At 42.7% G+C, this 24,600-nt stretch overlaps 1 protein-coding gene across 2 annotated transcripts; it reads left to right on the forward strand.

The window, feature by feature from the left end:
• Positions 1-203: 203 nt before the first annotated feature.
• Positions 204-24,004, forward strand: wdr35 (WD repeat domain 35). 2 transcript variants are annotated; one of them, XM_036542309.1, is made up of 28 exons: positions 204-530; positions 1,155-1,272; positions 2,644-2,715; positions 2,844-2,936; positions 3,277-3,405; positions 3,991-4,124; positions 4,329-4,494; positions 5,089-5,234; positions 5,443-5,568; positions 7,468-7,653; positions 7,993-8,025; positions 8,586-8,646; positions 9,515-9,659; positions 10,702-10,771; positions 11,139-11,192; positions 11,545-11,654; positions 11,913-12,129; positions 12,807-12,887; positions 13,054-13,190; positions 16,146-16,349; positions 16,931-17,077; positions 17,427-17,559; positions 18,043-18,153; positions 19,111-19,275; positions 19,557-19,697; positions 20,153-20,309; positions 22,512-22,752; positions 23,460-24,004. In XM_036542309.1, exons 1-28 carry the CDS (start codon positions 507-509, stop codon positions 23,608-23,610), a joined length of 3,552 nt encoding a protein of 1,183 aa, XP_036398202.1. In that variant the 5' UTR covers positions 204-506; the 3' UTR covers positions 23,611-24,004. The 2 variants fall into 2 exon arrangements, with proteins under 2 accessions (XP_036398202.1, XP_036398203.1); XM_036542310.1 differs by lacking the exon at positions 7,993-8,025.
• The last annotated feature ends 596 nt before the right edge of the window (positions 24,005-24,600 follow it).

Genomic DNA, 24,600 nt, shown 5'->3' on the forward strand with positions numbered 1-24,600 from the left:
AAATAAGAAAAATGTAATGACCCAATATACTTATGTCCATCAAAGGTAAGACAAGAGATATTAGCATATGGGTAGCACTTTTGTCCAAACCCTCCGACGCGTCCACTCTCTCCCTTGCTAAAGCACAAAAGAGACTACAAACACCATCACCACAATAGAGGAAGTGCATGGTGATCCTTTTCCGGCTTGTGGTTACCAAGAAACCAAGGGAACAGCTTTGGGATACGAAACTTATGCCTGCACAACCAGGAGAATTTCAAAGCTACTGGATAATTCATTGCCTTTTGAAAATACATTACAGTTTCTTTATAACATAAAACTGGGTTGTGTGCGAAACATCTGGAAAAATGTCGATATAGCATACGTTATGTAGCCAGCTAGCTATTAGACAATATAATTCAGAGAAATTACACGCTAAATTAACTATCTTGCTAGGTGGCTAGCATAAACTAGCTAGTTAGTTAACGTTAATATATGAACAAATTTCCATTCCATGTTCAGGAAACATGTTTATTTATCTCAGTAAAAAGGTAAGGATTTAGCGATTGGCTTGCATCATTATCTAAAATAAACGTACCATTATGTATGGAAACGCCTTCATATTGGTTTTCTGAATATGTTTACTGTGCGTGCCAGTGATGCTATCTTGCTAGCTAGGATTAGCAACAAGCACTATCAGGGAGCCAGAGCCAGCTGCCACTATAAGTTAGTCGTTTTGCCCAGAAACGCTATCAGTTAGCGGATGCTGGCTAGATGCTATAGTGTTTATTATTATGAACATTTGCTACCGCACTACCACCAAGAATTAGTTTATTACGCATCCAGCAGTCTGTCCACAGTGTAAAGCTATTATTTATGGATTAGCAAACTAGCTAGCTGGTTTACATGTGATATGTGCAATGTACAGTAATGGCAGGTAGATTGGTTTTCTGTAAAACATAACGCAAGTTAGTAATAGAGTGCCAGCTATGCTAGATAAGTCTGATGCTAAATTTGTGTAACTAGCAGACGACAACATTTTATATTTTATTTTGATGCTGTGTGATGTATGTTAACGTTTCCCATGTGCTCAGATTATAATCGAGAAAGTTTACTGCAGTTTTTGATAAGAAGTTACCGTGAACTGAATATTGAACTCGGCCCACTTCTTGCAGATTGCTATCCCAAACAACATAAAGCTGAAATGCGTTTCTTGGAACCGAGACCAAGGGTTCATAGCTTGTGGAGGCGAAGACGGGCTTCTCAAAGTCCTGAAGCTGGAAACCCAGACAGGTGACTGACCCCATTGGCTCTGCATCCCCAGCGATTAGTAAACTAGTGACATCTACAGAGTCCAACTCGATTAACAAACTGACTTAACAGACATATAATTTAATTAAAGATATGCATGTGTGCAGGTAGTGCAAAGCACGCGGATCTTGCAACACTGCACTGTCCAGATTTGGATATTTGTTCTCATGAAACTGAAGTACTGTTAATCATTTCTGTTGTGCACACTTGCATGTTGTTACTTGTTTTTTTGTTTTTTTTTGTTTACAAAAAATAGTGATTATCACATTTATCCACACCTTGTGATGCCAGAAATGTTGGAAGCAGAAAGAAGAAGAGAAATTCCTCATAGTTAGTACCCATGTGTTGTCTTTGGGGTCTTCTATCCATAAAGAGAAACAGTCAGGTGACTTTCTGCTCTGACGGCTCGGAAGTACAGCTTTCCACTCTAATTTAACGGTCCTTATTTTCTGATAATTGCGTGTATTGCACTGTACTTCTCAATTATGTAATCTGTAATGCAATATTACAACAGAACCCATGTGATACAGATTTGAGGCCTAACAACAAAGTCTGGAAATCCATATGTTTCTAAAACTCCTAATTGCAGTCTAGGGTGCTGGTGCTTGGCCTGGAGTACAATGGTGTCAGGAGCAGAGCTGCACTGCTCTCTGTGAAAATGACTGTGGCCCAAGCAGCTTGAAGGTTTTTGTTACACACGTGCTGGCCATTTAAACCATCTTAGTCCCAGCTGATTGCACATGGATGGAGAACTTGGGAGCATAGCATTCATCTATGATGTCAAGTTCATAGGCCATGTTGAGGAGCGTACAGCTTCATGTGGATAATTACTATGATTTTCCACTGGCTGGTTGAAATCAATGTTGATTATGTTAGTGGGGATGTCAGGCAGGTATATTGCAAATGCTCACATTGTAGTTATTAGTAAAACTTTTTTTTTTCCATTCATCTCTAAATATTTTCTCATGAATGTTTACTGTCTGTGGTTCTGTGTGCTTGCTTCCAAAAGTCTTAAAGCTACAAAGTGCATATATTCCCAAAATATGCTATTTATTGGAATGATGTGTCATCCTTCCTTGAGGAAAACTAACAGCAAAGCAATAAAACTCAAGTAGTGTGCAACCGGTAGCTATGATAGTTTGGTCATATCATTCATTTGAGGATGTGTTCTTTGTTTGGTTTTATCCTGGGTATATGTGCTAACATGCTACAGTAAGTAGCGAATACAAAATGTAAGCAAACAGGTGTCTTGTTGTTTTTATTGATGTGGTCAAAAGGAAACAAAAAAAACTTGTGTCCTTTTGTGCTGTGAGTACCAACGATTGGAGGGTGTCTGTCTTATCTCTTCTGTAGATGATGCTAAACTCAAAGGGCTTGCAGCACCGAGCAACCTGTCAATGAACCAGACACTTGAAGGCCACAGTGGTAAGTAAGGTTTCTGTGTTTGTGCAAGTATACTGTGGCGATAGGATTGTAGTTGTGAAGTTGGGCATCTGTGAAGAATTGCAATGATTTTTTTTTTCTGTGTTTCTGTGGTGTGTGGCATTGCACAGGTGCCGTGCAGGTTGTGACGTGGAATGAGCAGTACCAGAAACTCACTACCAGCGACCAGAATGGGCTTATCATCGTTTGGATGCTCTACAAAGGTGCCATACATGCATACACAGCAGGACACTTTGATTCAATGGTTTCATGTCACTTTATTGTATACTATTGGCTCATAGGTTGGCTGCTATACCCAAACACAGCACTACACTATAGCAATAATGAATATCTTCAGTGTATAAACTCCTTCAGTTTTAAATCCACTGCCTAACAAATCTTTTAATATGTTTATATTACTGTCTGTTATTGTATTATATTCTTTTTTGGGTTCAAAACACTGAAGGGACATGTGCATATAAGCATGTGTAGGATGTAGTGTCAAGAAGCCTGCATGTGTTCTCTCAGTCTCTAGCTTATGTTAGTCTGATTTTGTGTGCACAGGCTCCTGGTACGAGGAGATGATCAACAACAGGAACAAGTCTGTGGTCCGGAGCATGAGCTGGAATGCAGACGGCCAGAAAATCTGCATCGTGTACGAGGATGGAGCAGTCATCGTGGGATCGGTGGATGGTGAGGATGCCAGGAGCAGCGTTTCGCTCTTAGATAACCTGATCACCTAATTGTTTTGTTCTTGATAGAAAATTGTTCTCTGTGTATTTGTTTGTTTGCTTTTAATGATGCATGCCTGTTTGTGTCAGGAAGCAAGGACGAGTCCCAGTGGGCTCAATAGTAATAATGTAATAATACGTTTTAATTATGTAGCATTTTTCCTACAACTGACTGTAGCCCAAAATTCTTCATAGAAAAGAGAAAAGAAATAAAAGCAAGGCACAGAAAAAATAATTCACAAATAATTCACAGAAAAACAAAAAATAGCAAAATAAAATGTCAACATGCTCAAGAAATTAAAAATACAGAAAGGACCAGGACCTGTAAGTTGTGGCCAGTCTATCTTAGTGGGCTAAAGTTTTGGTTCACCCTCATGCTCTTAAAATCTTTAGAACTTCTTTGTAAAGTTGTGTAAAATTTTAAAAGGACCAGCCAGTCCATTGTCTCTGGCTATCTTTCTTTCCCTCTCTGGTTTTTCTGGGCTGACCAGGAAAAATGTGATGGTGTTGGAGTGGAACATCTCTGATGCCTGATTGTGCCTTACAGGTAACAGGATCTGGGGAAAGGAACTCAAAGGAATTCAGTTGGCACATGTTGCTTGGTCACCTGACAGCAAGATCCTCCTCTTTGGAATGGCCAATGGAGAAATCCACATATATGACAACCAGGGGAATTTCATCGTAAGCTCTGAAGCATTAATCATAGCTAATCACTTGAATTGAAGTGCGGCATAACTTTCAGCTTTATAGAAACATGAGAAAGTATAGCAACAAGAACAGACCCTTTAGTCCAGCTGGTTCTGGAGCCTTAGATTCGTCTGTCTGTGCAATGTCACACAACCTCACACCTCAGTGTGTTCCTCCCTCTGATACCTTGCGTTACAGGTGAAGATGACTGTGAACTGTCTGGTCAATGTCACCGGGGCCGTCAGCATCGCTGGGATCCACTGGTACCCGGGAACAGAGGGCTACGTAGAACCTGACTGTCCTTGTCTGGCAATCTGCTTCGATAATGGAAGGTGTCAGATCATGCGTTATGAGAATGATGAAAGTGAGTCCTGGGGAGTGTGGGCGTGATGTTAACCTGTCCATAAATCACCAGCCAGCTCCTCCAAACCTTACATTACTCCACTTTGCTCCAGCGTCCTCCCCTAGGTGTCATTTGCATCCACAAAACTGACAACAAAATAAAATTCAGTCTGAGAACACAGCAGTGTCATCACAATCCAGATAATCTAGATATCTTTTTTTCCTCATTTATATGGTCATATAATGATGTATGATGCTTAGGGCTGTGGGTCAGTTACAAGATGATATAGTTTTTGATCTAATGAATTTTTGATCTAATGCTACTTGTGTTGTTTACTGGGATGGGATGCTGTGTCACATGCTGTGTCACATGACCTTATAATTAGCATCATTGTTCAGCTGGGGATGTGCTGATGTAGTTGTAAACTACAGTGACAGGGCCCTTGCAAAACCACTAGGCTGAGTTTACAGTCTTGTTTTAGACAACATGCACAGATATTAATAGCATAGATTTAAGAGCATGTGAAATAATTTCATTCATTTTCAAAATATGGAAATTTTTATTTTGTTATTGCTGGTGGATAAGGAGCGTGTCACACTTCTTCCTATGGTGCAGATCCAGTGCTGATTGACACTGGCATGAATGTGGCCAGCATCCAGTGGAACCAGTGTGGTAGTGTGTTGGCAGTGGCTGGCTCACAGAAGGCTGTCTCCATGGACAAGGATGTGAACGTGGTGCAGTTCTACACCCCGTTTGGAGAGGTAAGCATGTGGCTTCTGAGAGCAAGGTGAAGGTTTGTCCTACACACTCTCTGTACAGTCATGAGAGCCTGACTGTAACAATAAATAAATGATTAGTGCTTTGGATCTTACTAAGACGTACAGGCATGGTGATGCTCACTGATAGATATGCAATGGTGAGGTTGGACAGAAGGTCGTGTTTTAATTTGTTGATTTTTTTCTGTGGTAGCATTTACGGACCTTGAAAGTTCCTGGAAAACAGATGACTGCGGTGTCCTGGGAAGGAGGAGGACTAAGAATAGGTCTGGCTGTGGACTCCTTCATTTACTTTGCCAACATTAGGCCAGATTACAAGGTAATTTAAATAATCGCTCTGAGGTGAAAGGGTAATTGTGGTCACCTTTCACTGTATTGTTAATTCCAGGAATGTAAATACAAAATCACCAGTCGTTAATGTGAGTAATATAGAACTTAAGAAACAACATAATCCTCTTGTTGCTTTAGGGTCATAACCTGGATGGAAAATTACACCAACTGGCACGTTTATTTCTGTTGGGAGGATTTTGCAGCATACCTTTCATTACTGAATCTACAGCAATAGCAACTATGGTTTCAGTGCACACTGCTCTAAATACAGCAAGGATTTGCTTGGAAATCCCCTGGCATGCCCATAAATGGACTGCTGCAATGTTAACAGCAGGAGCCAAGGTTTGTCAGTTGTTAGAGTATCTCTGTATTCTAAGTAAGTGAGAGTAAAAAAAGGTGTAGTGCCACTCACAGAGTTCTGTTAAAGAGCTCAGCCGAACAGAATATGCTTTATTTACCATGACAATCTGCTCCATTGTGAAGGTCCTAATGCACTTCCCAGGAACATCTCCAGAAACACTTTGGACCCAGAATATCCGCCAAAATCAACAGCTTGAGAAAGCCTTTAAATCAATAATGCATCCTTTCAGAGGAAATAACATGTTGTCAAACATTAGGCTTTGTGCCCTATTTGACAGCTATCAACCTTTATCTGAACCTTTAAAACTTAATGGACGATTACGACCTTTTCTCCCATGTTTCTGCTTTCCATCACAAGTGTCCCGAACAAGCCTGAAATTGTCCGCTCTTGCACTAATGTGTCATTGACTAGGCATTATGGGAATGTACTGACCTCATTTTCTCACAGAGGAACTCCTGGTTATGTCATTAGGGCAGCCATACCTGCCTGAAGGCTGTCACTGTCCTCACAATTCCAATAGAATTACAGCAATTTTTTTCACCCAGTGCTTTTGTATAGTGGCTGTCATCTTGACGCAAATTTAAAAAGCTTTTATTTCATAAGTGTATTCATGATGCTTATATGCCAGTGATCAGAATGTTAGACTCTTGAGACTTACAAACGCCTCAATAACTGTTTTCAATGAAAGTATGAGAGCCTTGAAGGTTAAAAAATGTAGAACTGTATTGGGGACAGCAGTGAGATTTGAGAGAGGTCTTTTGTGGCTGTTCAGATAAGACCAGTCTTTTTTTTCTTTTTTAGAGACATCACTTGTTCACTCAGTTTATTTGATTAATTCTACTTTTCAGAAGGCTATCAGTGATTATCCATCACTTTAACTCTGTGAATCTGCATACCGCTGACCTCATGTCATGTTGCTTCATTTGTATTCTGGGCGCATGAATTGCTGGGATCCGTGATTAAAACATCGTGTTGTTTAATTACGCTGTGAGGGGACAGTTCTCCATCTTGTCACTGTATTTCATTGACCCGTGTGCTGCAGAGGACGTTAGGCTGTGACGGCTGTGTCCGGGAGTGGGAACTCCTCAGTGTCAGGGACCCTCAGGCCTCTCCTTCTGAATGTGGGCAATTGTGTCTTTTCTCTGATGCTGGACCAGGTGCTGCTGATACGCAGTGTTAACGAAACGACATTTAAAAGATCGTCACCACAACGCCTCATGTTGCAGCTCTCTGTAAGGTAGCTCATGCTACCAGGAATCTTCGGTCTTGTAGTTCTGTAGTTTTGAGCTAAGTGAACATGGCAGTTTGTTATATTGCTGCACTTGCACTGCGTGCTGCACCTCACTTGCTTTTCATTGATTCATTTGGTCTCTCCCTTGCCTGCTGTTGCCGGGGTACCATTAAATTGGCAAATAACGCTGTTCAGCAGCAGCAGCATTGTGAGTTTCAGGTGATAACAGGTGGAGGTGGAGCGCACAGGAGAATTTTGGTTAGATTGACTCCTTCCCACGCCTGCCTCTTTTATAGTGGGGGTACTGCTCCAACACGGTGGTGTACGCCTACACCCGCCCGGACCGCATGGAGTACTGCGTGGTCTTCTGGGACACCAAGAACAACGAAAAGTACGTCAAGTACGTCAGGAGCCTCCTGTCCATTACCACTTGTGGGGACTTCTGCATCCTGGCCACCAAAGCAGACGATTCACACCCCCAGGTAAACCTGTCATAAACCTCTTCTCAGGTAAAGCAGCTGTCCTTGCCCCTAATGACTCTCAGTCACCAGGTCTGCAGTGAGGATGGTCAGGGAGTGAATGACACAAAGCCAAAACGATAGGTGTAATCTACCCTAGAAGAAACCTCCTCTCCTCATTATTCACTTTGGTCACAGGCCACTGACAGACTGGAGGGTGCAAAGCTGTGTTTGATTTCCAACTCTGCTGTGTTCTCCCCTGTACAAAAGTGATACAGAAACAGCTATTGTATGAAACAGGGAGGGTATTGCTTATGTTCATGTCTTATTGCGACTTTGTGTGTTCACTTCACTGCTGCACAGGAGGATGCTGAAGCAGAGGCAGTGACCGCTACGGTACAGTACTTCCTCCAGAAATGACGTTTTCCTCTGCCCTGTCATTGTGTGTGGTTCAGTGTGCCGTGCTCTTTGTTATTCAAAATGTTAAATGGTTCATCTTTTGTTATATGTTAAGACACTACCCACAGAGCAGGAGTAGGCTGTACTGCACCCCAAGTTTAGTGGTGGTGCTGATTTTATGGACAACACACTCTGGATATCTAAAAAGCGCAGAGAGGACAAGTAAAGCTTGGATTGGATACAAGTGATCTGACAGAAGGAAAACAGGAGCTCAATCTAACGGGCCACCTAAATGCTGCGGCAAAAATGTTTTTGTCTTTTTAATTGTATGAGTGATTCTAAATGCTAGGGTGTTACTGTTAGGCTGTTGTGCTCAGTCCTTTAGAAATGAAAGGGAAGAGAGGCTGAGAGCGTTATGTAATCGTCTATACATAATAGCTCCCCAAATTTCCCATGGGTCCGAATGCATGATTTGGTACTTGAAATGGGCCTCTTTGTTTGTGTCCTTTAACACTAAAGCAAATCGATGACGCTGCTGTGCTTTGCCTTCTGCGTAGTATGCGCTGGTGCTGTGCAACTCCATTGGGACCCCACTGGACTCAAAGTACATTGACATCGGTGAGTAATGTTGCTTGGGATCTGAAGGTTTGGGTGTGTCAGCGCAGGTGGTCTTTCTCGCCCAGTCTTCAGGATTTCCTTCAGCCAGGACATCTTGCAAATGCGTTAGTCAACATGTGCTTTGTTAATTTGTCTCATTGTATTTTATTTGGCGTTTTCCGTGCACCTGTTACTCCGTTCAGACATGGTCGGCCCTGTTCTGTTCCCCCCCGCGCATGTACCCGTCACCCTTCAGTGCTGAAAAGCTAAACATTCAGCCCTCCCCGTGACGGCAGGAAGACAAACACTGCTGTTTGGATTATCGTTTTTCAAAGGGTCCGTTGTAGTCTCGCCTTGTTCGCTCTGCAACAGGCAGACCTTTCACGGGGCTGTAGTAAACCAACCCACAGGGCCGTGTGTCCGTTTCGCAGACATCCTGTAAAATTCCTTCACCGTGTGGTAAGCCGGGTCCACTGTAGTCGTAGCGTCTTCCTGCCATCTCAGTTTGATACAGTTGAAGGCAGCGGACTCTTGTCTTGAAAGTATAGTCAACCTGGGAGCCTGCATGTTAAAGCTCACCGAACTCCGACAAAGTAAACAGGGGCACATTTCATTTTCTAGCCTATTTCCTTTTGAAGTAATCGCATATTTATGCATATTGGGGGAAAAGTAAAAAGCAGATGCTTATTAAAAATGACATTTTGCATGCCAAGGTTTACTTCCTGTCTTTTGGGGTTTTAAGTGTTTTTTTTTATTAAAGGATATTGATCCTGAACATTCCTCCAGCTTGGAAAATGCCTTTCCTCCTCTGCCCTGTATTTGCACAAGCACCAGACCGTTTCGTCAGTTTCCCGATGACGGGTGTGCTCTCATTCTTGCCCTTCCACAGACCCGCTGTTCGTCACCATGACGAGGACGCACGTGATTGCTGCGTCAAAGGAGGCCTTCTACACCTGGCAGTACCGCGTGGCGAAGAAGCTGACTGCCCTGGAAATCAACCAGGTGGCCAAAACCAGGAAGGAGGGCAGGGAGAGGTGAGCGGCAGGCGAATGGACTGAGTAAATCAGAGCGGCAGGGAGTGTGGTCCCGGCCCTGTACGCCTCGTTAATTTGTTCAGTACACTCACGTTGACATACTGCAGCGTGGGTGCATTTACAGAGCCATTTGAAATACTTTCAGCTGCAATATGACCTATTCAGATACCCCTTTACTTGTTAAATCTTTAACTTTTGCAAAGGATGCACCGATATATTGCTTAGCTCACACACATCAGGTGCAGTTTCGGGTGAATTTTGCATTTGACATGTGGGCATGTGTTGAAATAAGCTTAACCAGTATTAGGTTTTGTTAATGCTTCAAATACTACATTGCAAAAAGTTTCTCACAAAACAAATAAAGGGGATGAAATGTTACAGATCTTTTTAATACAACATGTCAGTTTGGTTCTTTACTATTTGAAAAATGCAACCTTGGAGATTTTTTATATCTGCTTGCTTATATTCAGCGAATAATGAAATAAATAGGGCAGTGGAAATAAGCTGGATTCATGTACATTTTCATCCCCCACCTTTCACAAATTGATTTCTCGACATTACAGTCAAGGAATGTATTTTTTCCCTGTTCTTGTGTGCATCCTGAAATGTTGGCATCAAATTGGCGTAGGCAGAGAGACCCATATCTGTTTGGGAAAATACCAACCGTCAGCGTAGAGCATCTCTGTCATTGCAATCCAATTTTTACTGAATTTATGTCTCCTTAATTCATCATTGTAGATTTTGGCTTCACTTTCTGTTCTTTATTATGCAGCGTCAGCATTTATTTTATGATGAAACAACCATGATACCTGAGAACATGTGGTGTCTGTGTGCTGTGTCAACGTGAGCTGAATCTTTTGGCAGAGAACCATTATGAGAGAGGACAGTTCATTGCAGAGCGCTAATAAATGGTGATGGATCATGCAAAGGTGGTCTGCAGGTCTTGATGTTCTGCCAGGGCTGTATTTGAGTACCAGCTTCCTCCCCTCTCTGTGTCTTCCTTTGTTACCCCACCCCCCCTTCTCTGCCCCTTCCTCCGCAGGGTCTATCACATCGATGACTCTCCCTCCGGAACCGGGGATGGAACGCTGGACTTCGGGAAAGCCTTCACTGTGAGTGTCGTTTGGAAAACATATAACACAAGCACACCTTGTTTAGTAGTAGTGATGGGACTCAGATTCCCCCATTAATGGATGTGATGTGAAGAAGATGATAAGTGTTTGCTCAGATTTCAGAGTCTGGCTGTGAGACGCTCTTGTTGGTTGACAGGTACTTTAATATTTGAGAAGGGCTTAATATTTCCATTTCATGCTAAATTTCCTCTGGCTGGAAACAAATGGCTACCTTCCTTTAACAACAAGATCACACATTCAGATCACCTGTCCACACTGTGGTTCCACTCAGAGAATGCCAATTACACTGCTGTGATGGTCTCTTCTCTCTGTGGAATTTTTTCAATTAATTGTTCGTTTATTTTAGGCAACCAGAGATTGTATCTGCTGCATTACGGCAACAGACAAAACTCTTATTGTGGTATGTATTTGTCAATATTTGCAGTTATATTTTATGCAACACTCCATATTTACTTAATAACTTTACAAGGACATTGGCAGCATTGACGATGATTGTCTCTCATATTTTATTGATGCTTCACCTGAGATGATTTAAAAAGTCAATTGTTTATCTACACGTTTGTATGGTGAATGCTGCTGCCTGTAGTGAGCGGTTTTGAAATGCATTCTTAGTGAAGGAGGGAAGATGTAAATAAGACATATATATACCTTCACTTTCTGATTGTAGAACGATCACTTGTGCATTTGTCCTGTTAGTTATGTGTAATGTATGTGATGGGATTACAGTGTATGTCTGGTGTTGGTCTCCCCAGGGTAGAGAGTCTGGCACTATTCAGAGGTACAGTCTCCCCAATGTGGGACTGGTGCAGAAATACTCTCTGAACTACAGGGCCTACCAGCTCTCGCTTAACTGCAACTCCAGGTAAGCCACATGCCCTCAACCCTCTCCGTTTGCTCTTCAAAGTAACACTACTGTTGGCTGCTTTTTTACACAAGAATTTGCATTGACACATTTAGTTAATAGGGTACTAGGCTCAGCTATCAGTCAACTATCTATATATAAGGAGCCACACAATTATCAAGAAAAAAAGGATAATTGTATGGCATTGTGGCAAAAAATACAGTCATTCACAACATAATTTCTGAATTCTGTTGTGAATTTTGCTGGCCTTTTCTCCAGTCGCCTGGCAATAATCGACATCACCGGGGTGCTGACGTTCTTCGACCTGGAGCCCCGTGCTGTGACGGACAGCTCGGGGAGCCAGGCGGCCGCGGGGGACCCGCTGAAGTTCGAGCGAAAAGACGTGTGGGACATGCAGTGGGCCAACGACAACCCCGACCTGTTCGCCATGATGGAGAAGACAAGGATGTACGTGTTCAGGAACCTGGACCCTGAGGTGAGAGCATCCTGAAACAGCAGCCCTTGTTGCTCCATCAGATGCTGCTGTGTGCTTTCATCCAGCCCGCCAGACAAAACACACTCTGTGCAGCGCTTCACTGAGCTTTGGTAGTAAGCACTCTGAGGAATGTTCAATATGATCACCAGTGAATGTGCTGCAGGGAGTCCACCCATAAAAGGTCTGCCCTTTTGGGCATGTGAAGAAATCAAGAAGGTTTTATCATACTGCATTCAGTTTGTGTGAAATGTTTAATGCTCTTGGCAACTTCTGCATATATGTAAAACTGCACCACGGATTGTTAAAAAGAATTAATAGAAATTTTTGATCCGTGTCTCAGTTCATTTTCTATGCGTGATTTACTCAAATGACTTATTAGAGCAAATGAGTTTCTAACTCTTAGTAGCAAATCCAAAAGGAAATACACTTTTTCAATAGTGGATTGCACTCTAAAATGCCTGTAATTTCAAAACAGGTGTGCACCTCAAAATTAATTTCCAGAAACTACATTTTTCAAAGCAATTTCCCATGCTTAACAGTGTGAGATTGTATTTGTGCTTCCTCTGAATAGTGTGCATATTTAACCCAGTAAAGTGCAGGAACAGTATTTTCTCTCATGGGTATATTTACTTTGGCCATCATGTCACCTGCTGATTGTCCCTTTTTCTCTTATACAGGAACCAATCCAGACATCTGGATATATATGCAACTTTGAAGACCTGGAAATAAAGTCTGTCCTGCTGGATGAAATTTTAAAGGTGAACTGTTTATCTTACTGTTATTACCAGCAGTAGCTCCATTAATATTAGCAGATTAACTTTAATAGTAGCAATAGTAATGCCATTAGTTTTCTGTATATGGGTGACCAGTTGTCTGTGTTACTGGGTTGTGTATCTTATTTCTCTTTGATCTGTGTCCTTCCAGGATCCAGAGAGGCCGAATAAAGATTACCTGATCAACTTTGAGATCCGTTCTCTGAGGGACAGCCGTGCCCTGATAGAGAAAGTGGGCATTGAGGATGCCTCCCAGTTCATTGAAGACAACCCCCACCCCAGACTCTGGTAAACACATCTGTCATCTGCACATGTGCAATCAGGTGAAGGGTCACCTCTCAGTGCCTGGAGAGCTAAGGACACCTGTCATTCCTCTTTGTTCTTTTTATTTATGTATTTATTTTTTAATTCAGCTCTATTGGTGCTTTTGGCTGAACAGTTTATATGTGCTCTGGCAAAAAAAAATCCAAAATCTGCTCAGTTAACCTGCTGAAGTAGAAAGAAAAAAGAAAATGGGGTGACCCACACTGGATAAAATTAATTTTAAAAAGCTTTGTGGGTGTGAATTCTTCCAGAAGACCCCTCAGTTAACATTAAAATCTATTAAATACACACACTTAACAATCTATTTTACATTGTGTGACATAAATAAGAGACCCAACAATACAATTGAAATCTTAACTGTGAAATGCCATTTCTGTACTCAAATCTACTATAACTACAAGACTGTGGGGTTACCAAGACTTTTGCCCTGCAATGTAGAGTGCAGAAAGTTTGGACACACCTGATTAGGATAATGGAAAACATGCATCCAAAGACATTTTGATCGCAAGACTTATGCTTAAATGCTTGAATTTTTTCTAAGACTAATATAAATCATGAATTTGATGCCTATGTATGAATTTCTCTCCAAAAATTTTTTTTTTAAAATTTTGGCTGTTTTGAAGAATATAAAATATAAAATGTGTTGTTTCATAGTCCTGATGTCTTTACTATTATTCTAAAATGTAGAAAATGGTAAAAATAAAGACAGAAAAGTGTGTCCAAACTTTTGACTGGGACCGTATGGCAACCTCATGGAAATGAATGAACAGACACGTCCATTTAGCCAGTTTCGGTTCACGTGCAATGAACTTCACCTGACCACCCACGGAACCTGACCACACAGAATGTATTTGTTGAAGCATACATTGAGCATGGAGGTGGGAAGGTCATGACCATGGCAGGTTTATGGTCTGTGTGATGACAATGATGATGACGATGATAGTGATGGTGATGGTGATGACCTCAGAGAAAAGGGCAGCGTTATTCATGGTCACCCCAGGAGGCGTCACGTGCTTCTCCACAAGGACCAAATCAGACCTGCTCCTAATATATATAAATGTTGCACTCCTATATGGCGTTTCATATGCATTTTAAAACTTTTGAAATGTAAAACTCCAAAGCGTACGTACATTTATTTATAATAATGAGTAAGTGTAAGTAATATGAGTAGTATGAGTAAAAACTGATATATGCAGGTTGAATGCAAGAAGCAGGGCCTTGCTGTTCCTCCTTTTCCATCAAGGAGCACGTACCTGTAATTGGAACAGCACATGAGTGAGCTCTGTGTCCGGTGGACAGGACTAAGAATTTATGACCCTGTTTTGTAAGCGCAGAGGTGATTGATGCCAGTTCTCTGTGGCCTGCGGTGGATTTGGGCTCCCTGTGTCAATTCTCACAGCACACAACGGAATTTGGGACTTTCTGGAAAGGCTACGCATCCCGCTGTCCTTTGGCGCGGAAGGGAACATGCGAGGAGGGGGTGGGAGGGGGAGGTCTGTAGAATTCTCCAAAAGAAAAGTGCAAAATGGATGAGCGGCAGTGACCCCTGAATATTTTTAGGCGCCTACTTCACGTGCTCTTCACACATACCAGCAACTCTCATATGTCCAGGATTTATATGCCAAAGACAAATAACTCAGAGATGTATGGGAGCAGAAACTGCTATGGATCAGTAATTCCTTTAAGTATAATCCATCATAAAATCAGAAAATGTTTAACCTTGAAGATCATCCACAAAATTTCCCACCCCCAAGACAATGTGAAAGGCTTTTTGATAGCATTGACCTGAATGTTAATGTACTGTACATGATGTCGTCTTCTGAAAAGTCAAAGGCAGTGCAGAATATGAAAGGAATATCAGAGCTGAAAAACTGCATATGTTGCACGTGATTTATAATAGAAGACAATAGGAAATGTTTGGAAGTATGTATCTCAGTTTGTGCGATTGTGACGATGCTGGCAGTGACAGAAGTCGGGGGCCATGTTTGGGCTACTCTTGGTGGTGCAGTGAGAGGAATGCAGGCACGTTCAGGCCTGGTCACGCACAGCCAGTTTGGGGTCAGAGATCAGGAATCCTGGCTGCCAACATATCCAACATATCCCTCTGTTCCCTTTGACTATCTACACGCCACTGGGTTTACAAAAGTGTCATAAAAAAGAAACGGCTCGCTAGTCACACTCATCCTTGAGCTTCCTGCTGTCTAGAGAAGACTGTATCCAGGACAGAGGTCATATTCAGTTGACTGTCAGAAATAAACCTGCTCTGCTTCTCTGTGGTCGGTGAATGTATGTGTCTAGGCCATGCTTCTAGTGAGTAGCATTATATGGACTGGCATTCCTTCTGCATGTGTCATCCACTCACTGCTTCCACATGAGGCAATGCTGATGCAACCTGTAAAATAGTGTAGCGCAACAGCCTGAGAGACTGGAGCACCAAACCTCAGGCATCATATTTAGGGTAACCAATGCCTGGTAAAAGCAGCCGCAGTTTTTGGCTTCAAATGGAGGCGGCAGCCCCAGAAACCTTGGTGTCCCTTGCTAATGCAGTTACTGGCTTACAGAGTGAGGACCTCCTATTGTAATGAGGCCAGCAAAGTAGGCCCAGCCACTGAGCCTGTTTGGTCCTTGGGGTCGTAGCAGACTGGGCTTGATCGTGACATTAGTCGTTACAGATGTTACATTACATTACCTTTGTTTAGCAGACTCTCTTACCCAGAGCGACTTCCAGTGCAAAAGAACAGAAGTGTATCCATTTAAGTTGAATGAGCAACAGTGTCAGACCAGGCTAACAACACTCCCAGACCTGTGAGTGTGAGCATAACACTATTCAACTTGTGCAACCAGACTAGACAAGGGAAGCCAAGATGTGTCTCTGGTATAGGGAGGACTCCTTATCTTTTTCTCCCATGATGCCTCCAGGCGGCTGCTGGCAGAAGCAGCCCTGCAGAAGCTGGACCTGAAGACTGCTGAGCAGGCCTTTGTGCGCTGCAAGGACTACCAGGGCATTGAGTTTGTCAAGCGGCTGGGCAACCTGCAGAGCGAGTCCATGAAGCAGGCCGAGGTGGCTGCCTACTTCGGCCGCTTCGAGGAGGCGGAGAGGATGTACCTGGACATGGACCGCAGGTGAGCCGTGGAACCTGCCCGTCCTCTGTGTTACTCAAAAAATAAAAGTTTACATTTACATAGTAGATAATGTGGATAAACAGAGATAAGTAGATTTTTATGGGTCTGTTACAAAAGCATTATGAAATTTTATTATTTTTGGAGTCTGTTTTTGCAATACTATGATCATCAAGTCCATAAGTCTTTGGACCATATCTGTTCGTGTGTAGTCATAGCTGGGACAATTGTCATGGGGTAGTGAGGAATTTTAGAAGCAGATAAAGCATAAAGTGGATAGCAGATAGAAAGACAAGCCCAAACATGCAGCAGTTCCCTCCCTGGTTACAATGTGGAAAACTGAATCTGTGCAGTGCTTTAATGACACCCACAGTCTGATCGCAACTCAGTACGCAGGATAGGATGAGTGCTCTTCGGGAGGGACGGTGATGTGGAGCCACCCCCCCCCCCCCCCCCCCCGGTGAAACGTGCGGGGGTCTCAGTGAGCCATGTTAACCCCTGGCGGCTGGCTGCGTGCCAGGGACATGCTCTCGGAGCGGGACCTCTGTGTGCTGATGGGTGGTGTTCCGTGTCGGTCTGCGCAGGGACCTGGCCATCAGTCTGAGGATTAAGCTGGGGGACTGGTTCAGGGTGCTGCAGCTGCTGAAAACAGGCTCTGGGGACAGCGACGATGCTCTGCTGGAGCAGGCCTACAACGCCATCGGGGACTACTTCGCCGACAGACAGAAATGGTACCTGCTGTGACTGCAGGCGCACCCCCCTGATTTATGAAACTATGAGAGTTTATGTAATAGTCACAATTATGACAATACATTCACACATACTTGAAGCATACAGAATTGCAAAATGAAAAGGGCTTAAGATATGAACTTTACCTTTGTTTTTTGTTTGCATTTGACATAGTGTTACATATTACTAAAACGTGCAGGTCAAGGGTAGTTTCCAGCCTTCCATTTGACAGTAGTTTCCAGCCTTCCGTTTGACAGCAGTTTCCTGACTTCCATTTGAATCAGCAATCTGGATTCTGTGTGTGAGTGAATGCTATGTGAGGTGACGTGCTGTGCTGCTACGCTTCTCCAGGGTCAACGCTGTGCAGTACTACCTTCAGGGCCGGAACCAGGAGAGGCTAGCAGAGTGCTACTACATGCTGGAGGATTACGACGGATTAGAGAGGCTGGCCAATTCCCTCCCTGAGAATCACAAACTGCTCCCGGTGAGGTGGTATACTGCAGCCTCAAGGCAGGCATGGAAGTAGCACTCCCAGTGCAAAGCCATTTTAGCCATTCCAGGCCTTCCTAGAAGCATGTGTAGTGAGCAACAGCTGGCTGTTGGTGCCTTCCACTCAGCACTAGAACCTCTTTATAGCAAGATCTAGGATGGCTCTGCTGTGTTCTGGGATTGCTTTTCCATCCCTGGGAGATATGTCTTCATGAGCTCCCCAGGACTGATCTGTAAGGGCATGTTTGATGAGCAGGATTTTCTCTTCTTAACCAAGCAGAGAGCAGTGTGTTTGCATGTATGCAATATATATTTATTTATACATATGAGTTAATGTAAAACCTAAATAATAATAATAATGCCATCTGTCAGTTTAATGTCTAATGTTATAATCAGACTTTTGTGTTTTCTCTCCTTGTGTGTGTGTATGTCTGTACATGTGTGTATGTGTATGTGTATGTGTGAATGTGGATTACAGGAAATTGGTCAAATGTTCGTCACTGTAGGCATGTGTGACCAGACAGTGAACGCGTATCTGAAATGCAACCAGCCCAAGGCTGCTGTTGATGCCTGTGTGCACCTGAACCAGGTGAGGCCCTGCAGACAAACCAGTGGGGGCAGATCTGCAAAATATACAGAGCAACAACCAAACAACAACCAATTGGTGACAGAACAAATGACAACAACCAAAGCATGCAGTGTATGTTAAAACTGATAGTGTTGCGTATGGAATACGTATATCTGTACTACATTGGGCATTATTTATCTGTTTCAGATATGTACCCACTCATTTAACCTGCCAGAAAAATACAGGCGAATTACATTATTCTTGGCTGTAATAGTACAGTGTCTCCCTGAGGTCACAGTTCTCATTCCCAAAGTCTGTTTATCTCTCCTCTGATTCAGATGTCTGCCATGTTTGTTTCCTGTTTCCCTCCAATACTCAGTATTGGTCGGTCTGTAGATACACTGTGAAATGGCACACGGCTCCCTTTCATCACTGACGAAAGGAAATGACCCTCTTATGTTTTATACCCCCTGAGGCGTTCTCCCCTAAAGACATCCACTCGATAATTTGCCTTTGGTTGCTGTGGTTACCACATGCTCTTGCTGTGATAATAGTGTGTTGCTCAGGAAACAAATGTCTGTTACTCTTAAACACTCCATTCAGTGTGTTAATCATGATGTTTTTCACCAATCAGTTTGGCTGTTTTTGAATCTGCAGGTGGGTAGGCTTACCAGCTTTGAATGTACGAGAATTCTCCAGCTGTCGGACTGTCTTGTGTTTAGAAGCTTGGCATTTTGTTACAGTTTGTATTTTATCGATATACAGTTAGAGCTTGTCATGTGCTCTGTGTGTAGTTCTGTTAATTAGATTCAGAAAAACAGTTTTGGCCTCACATAACCACTCCAATCTGTCTCATCCATCTCTCTATCATCCATTAAAACCAGTCAAATTAAAAGTTTAGTGTCAAGCTTCATGTCTGTGGTGGTTGGATCTTATTTTATTCTTTAATTGTGATTACATGTTCCTTTTTTGACACAGTGGAACAAGGCAGTTGAACTGGCCAAAAACCACAACATGAAAGAGATTGGATCACTTTTAGCCAAATACGCCTCCCACCTGCTGGAGAAGAATAAGACCCTTGAAGCAGTTGAGCTGTACAGGAAAGCACATCACTTCCTGGATGCTGCAAAGCTTATGTTTAAGGTAATGTGGTGTTTTACCCTATAGGGAACAAATTCTTAAATCCGATGTGTATATGATCAAATATGAACCCTTTTAAAAGTTCATGAATGTTCTAGAATATTCTGAAGTTATGGTAATGTTCTGGAAAGGATTGATTTCCTCAGCAATATCAATCTCAAATTTGAATCCAATGTGAGAATAGAAAAAATTGGATGTCTAGAACCTGTCTGTAGCCTACATTTAACTTGCAATTTCTGTAGTTGTCACCTGAACGGAAGCTGTCGTGAACCGTACATTTGCAGATCGCTGATGAGGAGGCCAAAAAGAGGACCAAGCCGCTGCGGGTGAAGAAGCTGTATGTGCTGGCGGCCCTGCTGGTGGAAAACTACCATGGCCAGGTGAAGAGCTCCCAGCAGAGCAAGGCCAAGGGGAAGAAGTCTGAGGTAATGGCTTTCCACTGTGCCCCGCAATAATAACGCACCATCAGTTACAGTAAGCAAGCAGTGTGGTGTAGTGGCAAACAGCTGGCCTTGTAACCAAAAGGTTGGCAATATGATTCCCTCATTGGAAACTGCTATTATACACTTGAGCAAGGTACCAAATTTACTGTGTGTAATAAAGTGTATAATATGAAAACACAAGGCACTATTCACTTTCCATTTAACAACTGATTATCCGCTTATGAGTATTGAAGTTTAGCAGGATAAAGTTGAGAGCAGACCACAGAACCACAAACAGAACATTTATTTTCCACAATCAGCTGTTTGTGGGTTGTCCAGTTTTTTTTCCCTCTGGTTAGCTCTCAGATGTTGGCTGTCCTGTTCTCTGATCAGGCTGTGTCAGCCCTTGGGTATCTGCCGTTGGTGTTCAGAGGTATGTTATTCTGTTCTGGGATCAGGCCACTTCAGCACTGGATGGTCTGCTGGAGGAGGATGCCACGTCGTCAGACAGCCGCATCGTGGACAGCGCCTGGCGCGGAGCGGAGGCCTACCACTTCTTCCTGCTGGCTCAGAGACAGCTGTATGATGGATATGTGGATGCTGCCATGAGGACAGGTACTGAACACACCTCAACACAGTGCCGAGTCTACAGCACCTCAACATAGCGCTTTAACTGAAATATCAGGGTCCAAGGCTGCTCAGTGCATTTAACATGCAAAGCCCTACTTAGGACCTGATGGCAGGTGAACTCTTTTAATCTTAGCTTCACCCTGTGTTGGTGAATAATTTTGTGCTGCCCTAGCCCTGTGCCTAAGTTTTCTTATTCATGCACTATGATTCATTTTAGTGTGGGCCAACATCAGAGGGAACCAGTGAAAACGCTGTTTGTTTTTCATGGTAGATTTTGTCGTGGAGGAATTGAATCTGACTACCCAAAAGTGTTACTCCACAACTGCTAATGACTTGGCAAAAAAACATTGCTAAAAACTTACTATTGTTGATAAATAGTTTGGAGAACCTTTCTGGACAAGGTGAGCAGCTTTGCACTCTAGCACCATTTGCCTAAATTCTAACCAGCACAGAAACAGATATATCTTCTTCCCACCAGCTCTCTGTTAGAATGGCCTACATGGGCATTACAGGTCAGAGGTTACAGAGGGGTCAGGTGTGGAAGCACACAGTGCTGTGTAAAGTGTTAAGCCAGCTGTGATGGACAGACTTCTCAGGTGGAGGTCTAAACTTTTAAGGGTCAACATACAATCTTAAGCCTCAAAAGCTGTACAATCGCATTAAATTTTAGCATTTTAAACTATTCCTGAAGCCACAGCATTAGCACTGAGTAATATGCCCATATAACTACAAGGGAGCCCTTGGCAAATCAGTCATTTCATGTGGCTGATGATAGGTATGGATGTAGATAAAATCATAGTTGCATTCGTTACGGAAGAGATGCGCTCGATGGAAGAGATTACAAGAGGGAGAACAACTCAATTTTCTCCACTCGAATGTCTGTGATTGCTGAGATATACTTAGAGTGTAACAGATTTAGGTCCTCTGATTATGATAGTAGACTTGTTGATTGTCACAGTTCCATTCAATGACAGCTGCTTCTACAAAAAAAGCCAAAACAAAAAAGCTTCTACACCTTTCTCCCCTCTTAAGAGGTTCCTGTAACATAGTTCCCTTTAAGACAAGTGAAATGACAACCACGTAGCAGGATACCATTTCATTTGCAGTACATATATTTAACTGTGGTGTCCTAGATTGTGATGAATTGGCATAAGGGGAGGCCACAGAAATGTTAAGTAGGTATCAAGGTATTAAGTAGGTACTTTGAATGACCATGAAAACACAGCTTAATTATGAGATCCAGACATTCGGCCTGTCCAGGCTCATCATTATGCCCGTAGTCTACATTGTATCTAGAAATGTCTCAGGCCTAGTCTTAAATGCTCCCAGGGTCTCTGCTTTAACCATGCGCCCTGATAAACTCTTCCAAACAATTTGGAACATATTTTCCACACTGTGTGAAAACATTTTTTCCAGTGTCGGTGAGAAGTACGCCATTATGGTTTTACTGTAACAGTGTGGAGTAGAGATCAGGAGCTGAACTGAGAGTAGAAGGTTTGAATACCAAATGGGCCGAGGCTCGTTATCTCACTCACTCCTGTAAAATCCCTGTATAAAGAATCACTGACTTTGCAAGGTATTAAAGCTGCAAGCACCCTTGGACCTACTGAGAAGAAGAACAGTGGAAGGAAAACTAAACCATAGCTTACATATCAAAGGTCCTTTCATGCATTCCAATGTACATTTACTCCATTTTGCCTCTTGGAAGAAGTAGGCACTATTGACTGTATGTGTTCAAAGCCTGAAATCACAGAGACTGAAAGGAAACAGAGATGTTTTAGGCTGCTCACACGCACTTCCCACTGCTGCTAGAGACAGCACACACAGGGACACAGGGCTGGTGTTTCAGCAGAGCCCAGACACACGGTAAATAAACCAGCCTTAAGACAGACCAGCTGTGTGTGAATATTTTTACTGTTTCTAAATGTAATTGCTAATAGACCCAATATGTGTGTGTATGCTGGATGTGATAAGGCAGGAGTTGATAACCCCTGTTCCAATGTGCACCAACTGACATTTAATTTGAATAGGACCTTCAAATATAATTGGAACCTACTTGAATGTAGCCTGGTCTGCACATATCTCATAAATCTGTGTGAAGCGTACAGTTTGCATGGATGGGTAAATGAATAGGACTGATTGACTGACTGACTGATTTACTGATTTATGGATCGATTAACCCCACAGCTCTTCACCTGAGGGACTATGAGGACATCATCCCAGCCGTGGAGATCTACTCTCTGCTGGCCATCTGCTCCTCGGCCAACCGGGCCTTTGGAACCTGCTCCAGGGCGTTCACCAAGCTGGAGTCCCTGGATAGCCTGACCCAGGAGCAGAGGCAGCACTACGAGGACCTGGCTCTGGAGATTTTCACCAAACACAGCCCCAAAGACAACAGGAAGTCTGAGCTGGACAGCGTGCCAGAGGGGTACGACAGCACTGGGGTCCTGGAAACGGGGCATGAGAAAGCTCCATTTCCCAATGCGTCGAACTGGCAGTCAGCGTGTTTCTTGAGTTGAATGCAGATCTTTTGAAACATTTTATCTGAAATGATTTGAGTTTGAAACCGTCTCAGCTCCATGAAGTAATCCGTGTAATTTCAGGACCATTGAGAGAGCTGCAGGGTGTGGGAATTAGTGGAGTGCCAATTTCCCTAACAACCGTTCCAGCCACAGTCTATTACTTCCTTTAGTGCTGGATCTATAAATGAATGACTCCAGGGCTAGCGTACCTTCAAAGCTTAATAAAGCTGCATTGAAATACTTTGCAAAGTGGCACAATGCCACATTCTGAAATTTCTAAACAGTGTTAACAGGATTTCCTGCTGTTATTGCCTGGCACTTGGCACAGGTTTCAGTTAATACTGAGATTTCAGTCAATATACACATTGCTTTCCTTTGTGTTTTAAACCCTCTCAAGCACAAACAGGAAATTAAGTTGTGTAATCGTTGCAGTCACACCATGCTTTTGATACACTTTTTGAACAGTAACAAATACCTGTGAGACAGGTATAGCTCAGTCTGAAATGCCTGTGAGACCGGTATAGCATAAGACCTGTGCAACAGGGTTAGTGTAATGCAAGTCCTATGATATGCGTGCTTATTTATGAGAGTGTCACTGCCTTGTTTCCTGCAGGGGCGAGGGGAAGCTGCCCACCTGCATTGTGACGGGGCGGACCATTTCTGAGTACCAGTTCTGGATGTGTAACGTCTGCAAGCACTGTGCCCTGGAGCAGGAGATCAGCAATCACAACTTCTGCCCACTGTGCCACAGTTCTCTGGCATAGGGCACCCAAAACCTTCTGCCAGCTGTACCACAGGTCTCTGGCATACAGCACCCAACACCTTTTGCCAGTTGTACCACGGTTCTCTCGCACAGGGTATCAAGCTCAGCACCTGCTTTCAGGCTGTTGTGGAATTTATCATCCATGCTCTGTACTGGGTATGCATTTCCCCTTATGTATTAGATTTCACATCGAAAAATAGAACAGCACTATATTTACTTACATGTTTTCTCTCGCTGAACAAATCAATTGTTTTATACAAATGTATTTTGTATCACGTCAGTTTTCTAGGTGTACTTGATTGTGTGATATGTCAATTTTTCATTACTCCTCTCTTGGAAGTATACAGACATTTTTACTATAAAGTCACACCCACCTCATGTCAGAGAAATAAGAACTGCAGCATTTTTATCAAGTGTAATGCAATGTTACCTCTTGTTCTAAATATGAACACGCAGTGCTCATCTGACATTATAAAGGGAATTTTGTTTTTGCATATAATGTACTCTTTGTGTAAATGTGTAATTAAACAAATAACATATGAACAGGATATTGTTTGCATTATGTGCTTGCTGAAGCAATTGGAAAGATGTGTGAAAGGAAAGCAGAGATTGACTGCAGGGTTTAAATGCAAAGGACAGATGAATACACTTGCCTCTACACACTGTTATGGTTATAAAAATATGTATATTTGTTTCATTTAGATAGCAATTTCCATCTGCTTGAAACATATATGTGAATAATGTAAAGATAAAAATAACTTGGGGCTAAAACCAGTTTGGAATGAGATTTAAAAAAAAAAAAAAAAGTATTTCATGACTACTGCTATGAATTTTCCCAATATCCTGCACAATACTGCCATCTACAGACATAAGGCAGCCATGAAGAAGATTATCAAAATTGGCAGTGACTTCAGTTTTCAGTTTATAATGTAATACATAACATATTTACAGTTATCTTGAGCATGATAAAACCATTTGCTCACTTCTGAAC

Source organism: Megalops cyprinoides, chromosome 12 (assembly GCF_013368585.1).
Source record: "Megalops cyprinoides isolate fMegCyp1 chromosome 12, fMegCyp1.pri, whole genome shotgun sequence".
Taxonomy (NCBI): Eukaryota; Metazoa; Chordata; class Actinopteri; order Elopiformes; family Megalopidae; genus Megalops; species Megalops cyprinoides.

Coding starts and splice junctions, on each gene's coding strand:
- wdr35 (XM_036542309.1), top strand. CDS start 507: ATGTTTATTTATCTCAGTAAAAAG. Junction 11,193..11,544: donor CAGACAAAACTCTTATTGTG/GTATGTATTTGT, acceptor TGGTCTCCCCAG/GGTAGAGAGTCTGGCACTAT. Junction 11,655..11,912: donor TCGCTTAACTGCAACTCCAG/GTAAGCCACATG, acceptor CCTTTTCTCCAG/TCGCCTGGCAATAATCGACA.